Source organism: Nannospalax galili, unplaced genomic scaffold, assembly GCF_000622305.1.
Source record: "Nannospalax galili isolate Female #2095 unplaced genomic scaffold, S.galili_v1.0 scaffold315, whole genome shotgun sequence".
NCBI lineage: Eukaryota > Metazoa > Chordata > Mammalia > Rodentia > Spalacidae > Nannospalax > Nannospalax galili.
The window spans coordinates 470439-478446 of NW_008336851.1; the positions used below are offsets into that span (position 1 = coordinate 470439).

An 8008-nucleotide genomic window follows, 5' to 3' on the forward strand; every position below is an offset into this window, starting at 1 on the left:
CTCTCTCTGGGATCCTGGCTTCTCTACCTACATGGAAGCTTTTCCTCCTTTACTTCGGGGTAGAAGAGAGGAAAAAGCTTTCACTAGTTCTTTTACAAGGACTGAAGGTAGCAGGTTGACCTTGGCAATATAGTTTTGTGGGGCTTTTTTTTTTGGTCTTTTTGAGACAGGATCTCCCTGTAGCTCCAGCTGTCCTGGAACTCACTATGTAGACCAGGCTGGCCTTGAACTCACAGAGATCCGCCTGCCTTTGCCTCCCAAGTGCTGGATTAAAGGTGTATGCCACCGCGCCTGGCTCTGTTTGTTGTTTTTGAGACGGGGTCTCCGTGCAACTCCAGCTTGCTTGGAATTCTGTGTAGATCCTCCTGCCTTTGCCTCCTCTGTGCTGGGATTAAAGGTGTGAGCCACCACACCCCGTGGCAATATAGCTTTTGTTTCTGTGCAACATAAACCAGCATCAACAAGCACTTATTTGCAGATCCCAGAAACTTTCATTTTAGGGGTCCCCTAGTGGAGTTTAAGGTAGTCACACAGGGCTGCTTTTTAGATGCACTTGTGGGAATTAGAGAGAGCCTTGTACTGCTTGCTTTGTGCTTGTCCTCCTGCTGTGTCAACTATGGATTCTGACTCTTGCCACTTCCTGCACTTCCCTCTGACCTCCACAGGAGGGAAGCAGGAGCCCAGGCCTGGAGAGGCTCCTGCTGAGCTGCTGATAGACTGAGCTGTTTGCTCAGCTGTCAGTCACATCCAGGTCTTGTCTTCACTGACAGTCTGCCCAGTCTTACCTGGGTGTGGGACTCTGCAGGCTTCCTGTTAGCTTCTTGTGAGGTAGGGTCCAGGTCTATTGCCCCTGTGAAGGATATCTTTCCTTCATTTATTTTATAGGCTGTTCTCTCTCTCTCTCTCTGGACAGCCTTTCTAAGAGATAACCTATTACTATTACTCATTTGTCAAGAGTAGTATTGCTTTAAGAATAGAGAACCAAACAGCTTCACTGAGAATTGTACGGAAGGGAATGCAGACAGTCAAAGTAAACTAACTTTTTTGTTTTCTTATATAATGTTAGTCTCTACCTCTGTTCAAAGGCTGGGCAAGTCTAGGCCTTTGCAGAATTATTGTATGAAAAAGAGCAGATAGAGAATTAGTGATTTGCAAATTTATGCAGAAAATAGGCCAAAGATAAGTAGCTGCCTGATAAATATTGTTGATAGGTTTTTAAAAAAATAGTTCCTGAAATTTTATGTTATACAGAAAAAAAAAATTCTTTTCCTGTCCCAGGGATTTGGGTCTCAGCTGAATAGCTGCATTTGTCTCCCAGGGGAGAAGTCTGTGCCTGAGAGATGCTGCAGATGCTGCCTGTGCCTGTGTGCCTTATGCTTCCTGAGACAAATTCTGGGAATGAGAGTACACTGTGATTGGACGAGGGCTGGTAGAGTTATGCACTTTGGTGGCAGGATCAGGAACCAGAGGGTGGAGCTGGGGTGGAGTCCCAAGGGTGGACGAGGTGGGTAAAGAAGGGGAGAGTGTGTACTGTCCAGCAGGAGGATGGGTTGGGGAAGGAGGAGATCCAGGCTGGAAGTTGAATGGCAGGGAGCCTGTGTTCAAAGCTCCTGGTGGAATGTCTGGGACTTTGAGGGTCTGGGGTGAGGCTCCAGCAAAGAGTCCATGAGTTCCATTCAAGGGTCCATGTGCCCTGTTCCAGTATCCGGGGATTTGGTCGGGGGACCTGGAAGTTTGATTCAGTTGACCAGGAACAGTCTTGGCTCTGAATTCTTGCAGCCTGTTCAGAAGTCCAGGGCCAGTAGTTTTGGCTGAGACATTGAAGTTCATCTCCAACAATCCAGAAGTCCTGTTTGGGAGCTTGTTCAGTGTGAGGAGTAAGGAGGTACTGCTTGGGATAGCTGTGGTGGGCAGGGCCCGCCTGACACAGAGGGTGGGACCTTCTACAAGCAGCAGGAAACGCACCTTTCCTCGGAGCAGTTGTTGGAAGCTCAGGAAGATGGCATTGGGATCCTTGTGAGCTGTGGTCCTGCCCTGTGGAGGAAGCTGAGGGCAGAGGATGGGCCTGAGGCCAGAGAGCAGGTCAACATTATCAGGCCTCTCTTGAGTGCCAGAACCTAGGCACTATGGCTTGGGAGGCACCACTTTATAGATCAATTCTCATACCCTGAATGTGCCTAGAATCCCCTTTCTCTCTCAGGTCTTATAGGGGCTGAGTAAAACAGTTTCTGTAGGTCTCTTGACTAGGGACTTACCTGGGTTCCAAGAAGGCCCCGCAAGGCCCCCAGGAGGAGGCGGACCTGCCCAGAAAGCTGTCCCAGGAGAGATGAAAGGCAGGTGGGTTCTACCTGTCCTCGGGCTGCCATTACTCCCTCCAGTAGTAGGGTCACTGCCCCTAGAACGTCCTGTGCCTTGGTCTGCTCCTGGGAAAGATAGGGAAGAGAGAAGCAGAGTGCTTCAAAAAAACGTGCTAATAGTGGGTGGGGAACCCACAGGAGCGGCCAGCAGAATGAATCATAGGAGCTAAGAATTGGACAGGATGAGGGTCCCACCCACCACAGGAATTCCTTCATAGTCTCTTAACAACTGGTCATTGGCCTCTGCTTCAGTAACTCCAGTGTCCACCAGCCTTGCCTGGTCCTTCATGACTTTCAGTCAGAAAGCTCTTATAGCTCTTAGCCCTTGGTTATAGTGTTACAAATCTATTCTTTCTCCTATAAAATTGTAGCACCACAGTATTTCTAAACTAAATGTAGTGATAAAACTCTCACAATAACCATAAAGATGTAGCAAAAAGACTTAATAAATGGCAGAGCTGGGTATCATGGCACATGTCTATAATCCCAACACTTGGGAGACTAAGGCAGGAAGATTATAAGTTCAAGGCCAGTCAGAATACATAATGAGACTGTTTCTTTTTCTTTTCTGAAACAGGGTCTCCTTGTAGTCCCAGCTGACCTTGATCTCACAGAGGTCCACTTGCCTCTGCTTCCCGAGTGCTGGGATTAAAGCTGTACCCCAGACTGGGCGTGGTGGGGCACACCTTTAATCCCAGCATTTAAGAGGCAGAGGCAGGGGGATCTCTGTGAATTCAAGGCCAGGCTGGTCTACATAGCGAGTTCGAGGCCAGCTGGGGCTACAGGGAGACCCTGTCACAAAACGACCGAAAATTTTAAAAAAAGGTGTGCACTATCACACCCTGTGAGACCATGTTCTTCCCTGACCCTGGACCCTAGCAGATTTAAGGGAAGGAAGGAGACTAGGGATTATAGTCATGTCTACCTGGTTTGCTTTTGATACTTTCTTTTGTTTTTGAGATAAAATCTTACTCTGTAGCCTAGGTTAACTGGCAACTCCCCATCTTCTTGCCCTGCCCTCTGGAGTACTGGGATTCCTAGTTAGTATGTGTCACCATGCCAAGCAGTGATTTGAATCTTGATTTTGGCTTTTGTTCTTTGAGTGGTACTTCCTGCTTTGTGTCATTTGTGGACAGCAGACCAGACTTCATTCTTCATGGCAACTTAAGATGGTTGAGGAGCCAGTGAGATGGCTCAGAGGGTAAATAAAGGCCAAGCCTAACACCTGAGTTCAAGACTTTGGGACTCTCAAATTGTTCTGACCTCCGAATGCCATGGCACCTCCCCCATATATATACATGTGGGAGGTTGAGCAGAAATAGGTAAAAATATGTCATGAGAGGCTTCTAATCAGCTTTTTATAGTGTTCAGCTCCAAATCTATTTACCATATTGGGTTGAAATCTCATGTTTTGTCCACAAGATATCATCTGGTGAATGTAAACTGGGTAAAGGTGGCGAAGCTGAAAGTTAAGATTTTTAGGGAGCTCAAGAATTTTGAAGACTCTTTGGGGAGCAATAGGGACCTGATGATGAAAAGACGTAGGGGAAGCCAAGGTAAGAGATTCCCTTTTGTGGTTTTTATTTTATTTTGGGGGTGACGGGGTCTCACTCTGTAGCCACTATGTATTGCTATGTATCCCAGGCTGGCCTCAGAATCTAGGCAATTATCCTGTCTCAGCCTAGAACCTTGCACATGTGAGGCATGTGAGCTATACCCAAGTCCAAGGATGATTTTCTTCTTCTATTTTTTGAGATGGCCTCCCTGGAGCCCCAGTTGGTCTAGAACTTACTATGTAGACTGGGCTGACCTTGAACTCATAAGGACCTGCCTGCCTCTGCCTCCCAAGTGCTGAAATCAAAGGCATGCACCACCACACCTGGCCAGGGATGGCTTTCTTACCGTCTGAGATTTCCATTCTCCCAGGCTAAAGTCCACAGCAGGCAACAGGACAGGTGTGGACAAAGGACTGATGTCTGGGCACTGGCTCTGTTAAGAAAACACGGGTAAGAGAAAAAAAGAAGCTGAAATAGCGGTATAGTGGCCTATGACTGGAGTAATCTTCATGAGTACTATGCCTGTACTAGAGCTTCTGAGAGACTCTAGGGCGAAACATAGTCCTTGCCAGAGAGTGGGGATCAGGACGTGGTGGTCTTACCAAAGATAACACTAACAGAAAACTCATTGTTCAGGGAGTGAGAAGAAATGATAGAGATGAGGTACCTTATCAGTTAAGGCATAGCGCTTCGGAATTCTCACCAGTTGGCTGTGAAGGACATGGGAGTCACGGAGCAGTTTATTTAGAAGTCGAGGGTCACAGGCAGGAGGAGCCGGGCTGCACAGAGTTAGTCTTGTAGTAAGGAGAAGTGTGACCACGAGGAGCAAATCTTAGATGAGAAGTGATGATGAAGGGTGGGTAAGGAAGAAATCATTTTCAGGTGGTGATCCAGGGATTCCCACTTAGGAGGCAGACCTGAAATCCAGGGCTCTGCTCCCTTTCCATGGGAGACTGGGTTCCCCAGCCCTCTACCCCTGTAGCCTCTTTTCTTCTCTCCCCCACCTCACTATGCTTCAATCAGTTCCCAGCTCCTACTGTGTTCTTACCAGTCAGCTCCATTCTGGCCAGGGTGTCTGGCTGGAGTGGCTCCCTGAATGGGGCCTCTCCCCTGAATCTTTCCTGGGGCCATGGAGGCGGCTTGAGCTCTTGCACTTCTGCACAGAGTGGGGTAGGGCACAGGTGGGCCAAGGGAAGAGGGTCTGGACTGTATCCTGAATGTGACAGAAATAGTCGAGTTTCATTCATCAAGCTTCAGGAAAAAGACTGCCTGGCATGGGGGAGACAGATGCTAGGAGGCTTGAGCTGCTGGATAACCTAGCTCCAACTGCCTGCATATTTTCTTGTGACCAAAGCAAAGTCCCCTTACCCCTTGCCCTGTAGAGAGTAGCAGGACATGGCATGCATACACACATCTTGATTGGCCCCAAATTGTGAGCAACCTTGGTTATTAGATGGGAGAGAATCTGAGATGGAGATAGAGAAGGGAAGTGTTGTGGTGCAAGTCTGGAGAAGAGAGTGGAAAATGGGGTATCAGGCCAAGATGAGGAAATAGCAGACATGTATCTTTAGTGTTGGAAGGAGAATGAGGTGGGAAATTGGATAAAGATATAACTGGGACCATCAGAGGAATGGATTAAATGACACTAGCTGTTTATTCTTTCCCTATTTACTAGACACATAAAGCCTGATATTTTTCCTTGGACTTCCAAGTTCTGAAAGACCTTGTTATTCAAGTCAAATGGCCTAACAGTACTAGGACTTCCTTCCTGAGGCAAATGGCCCAGGATGAGGCACTTGCTGAGTGAGATGATGCCTACCTTACATGGCTTACCTCACCTTAGACATCTGCCAACCCATCCGTTTCAGCTGTGCCTGCCTCCCTGCCCCCTCTCCAGACCCCTTTGAGTTCCTTCATAGGACCCCCCACATAGCTTCCTCTTTTCACAAGTTGTGCAAAGAGGCCTGCACCTGATTCAATATTGGGATTTCCTGTAGGTCTGTCAACATACACAAGCCCTCCTTCCATTACCTTCTCATGCTTTGGTCCTCAGTCCCAGGATTCAGAACCTTAAGCTAAGGAGGATTGACCATATATGAGAATGGCGGTTATGTCCCTTGGTATGGTATTTCTTTGCTCTTATTTTCTTATGGTCCTGCGACCAGCCAGGCCTACTCTCTATTCCACCAAGTCTGTGAACAGTCCCCTCATAAACCAGTACCCAACCCCCTTTCCCCTGCTCTATTCTGCTCCTCCCATTCTGGGAAGGCTCCACTCTTCTTGACAAAGGTCAGTGCCTGTAGGTTCCAGTTTGCCTGCCCCTCCCCCAGCTGAGCCCAATTCTTCTTTCCTGTCTTTCATGCCATACCCTCACCCAAACTCTGCTTGCCACTCACCAGGTGGAGAAGAGCTCCAGGTGTACAGCAGGCCACACTCTGGGGAGCAGATAAGTAGGAAGATACGTGTTGGGCACAGACCCTTCACCGGCAGTGGGGTCACACGCCTGCCCAGGCCACTTTGGCCCAATCAGAGAGCAGAGAGCCACCAAGCCCTAGCAAAGGCCCCGGAAATGACGCCTTTTCCTACTGCACTGGACCTGGAGCCCCTGCCTGGACTGTGGTCCATGAATGGTGCCCAGCTTCTCCACCCACATACTCCACAGAGGATTTGCATAGAGGGATCTGACTTTTCCTAGAACTCAGGACCTGGCTGAGGGAGACATGAGAGAGGAGCAGAGGTTTTGTCCAGTTGAAAGCTAGCAGAGTACATTTGTCCCTAGGAAAGAGGCAGAGAGATCTTGTTTTAGATTGATGGGGCTTCAGTTCTGGGCTCTCCAAATTTCTTTTCCCTGGATACTATACCTGCTGCAGAAATCCAACAGTATTCTTGCTGTCCTACTTTTCTTTTCCATAACCCCCCCTTCCCCAAAAGGAGTCCCTTTGCTGGCATTTCCCTTTTCCAAGTGGTAATTTGGGTGTTGCCTATATTAGAGAATGACCATGTTGTGGGAAAGGGGTATGGATAGTTGGAGGGGGCTGGAAAGTGAGGGGTTATGTGTTTGGTTAAGACTGGGCCCAGGTGTCCTTCTGCTGGGTCCCAGGGACCTGGGCAGCTAAACCCACTTGCCTCTGTGCCTATGCCTGACTTTGCTTGCCCTATTGACCTCTTCCATTCCTACAACTACACATGTGACAAGAGAAATAACCAGGCCCATGTGTCCCTGTCTTAGGAAAGACAGCTGCTAAACCTCCCTGGCAAATACCTCTCTGTTGGCCCCTTTCTTCCTTTGGCCCTAGCTCTAGCTCCTGTACCTTCCCAGAGTCCCTGTCCCCCCATAGTTCCTATCCTCAGGGACCTCCTGGCCTGATCTTATGTCCCCTCCCCCTGTTCTTCCTCAGGCTCTATCCTGTGCCTCCTTTGAGGGTGGGGTTGTCTGCTAGAGTATGGCCCAGATCCCAGAATTCTCCAGTTCAATAAGAAGAGATGCTTCCTAAGATTAGGAAGCCGGGTACTGGGATAGCTGGAAGGATGGTGGGGGTGGGAGGCCATGGGGAGGCAGGACCAGAAAACCAAGACAAAAGAGTGGGGATGGGCTGGAAAGGAAGAGAGTCACTTGGATAAAAAAGAGGGTGAGAAAGCTAGAGGGTGATGGTTGAATGGGCTTGAGAACAGGTTAACAAACATTCCATCCACTCAAGGGGGAACACTGCCTGTTTCTGGCTAGGTCCCTGTCCTGGGGAACTCCATAATGGGGAGAGACCTTAGAGGAGAGCCAGAGTTAAAGGAAGGGAGCGCTGTGGGTCCTAGGCCAGGGGAGATAACTTGTCATCCTTCCAGTGGTTTTTGCCCAATGACTGGTCCAGGCCTGAGGCTCAGTCTCTCCCCTTCACTGGACCGAGGCTCCCATCTTGGGCTGGATATTGGATCTCATCTCCCAGTCCGGCCACCTCTGTGGCTGCCAGTAGTGTGTGTGTGTGTGTGTGGGGGGGTGTCCAGGCCCGCCTCTCCTCCCCCTCTTTGCGCCCCCTGGTTCCTCCCCTCCCCCTGCCCACTCCGCTCCCTCGTCTCCTCCAGTCCCTCCCTCCTCCCCTGCCG

At 49.3% G+C, this 8008-nt stretch overlaps 1 protein-coding gene across 3 annotated transcripts; it reads right to left on the reverse strand.

Moving 5' to 3' along the window:
• Positions 1–254: 254 nt before the first annotated feature.
• On the reverse strand, positions 255–7901 carry Thpo (thrombopoietin). Of its 3 annotated transcripts, XM_029562648.1 has the most exons (7): positions 6310–7901; positions 5945–5988; positions 4962–5126; positions 4581–4744; positions 4260–4346; positions 2256–2423; positions 255–2046 (listed from the first exon to the last, which is right to left on the reverse strand). In XM_029562648.1, exons 3-7 carry the CDS (start codon positions 4972–4974, stop codon positions 1372–1374), a joined length of 1107 nt encoding a protein of 368 aa, XP_029418508.1. In that variant the 5' UTR covers positions 4975–5126; positions 5945–5988; positions 6310–7901; the 3' UTR covers positions 255–1371. The 3 variants fall into 3 exon arrangements, with proteins under 3 accessions (XP_029418508.1, XP_029418506.1, XP_029418507.1); XM_029562646.1 differs by lacking the exon at positions 5945–5988; XM_029562647.1 differs by lacking the exon at positions 6310–7901 and having other exon boundaries at positions 5945–6293.
• Positions 7902–8008: the final 107 nt, after the last annotated feature.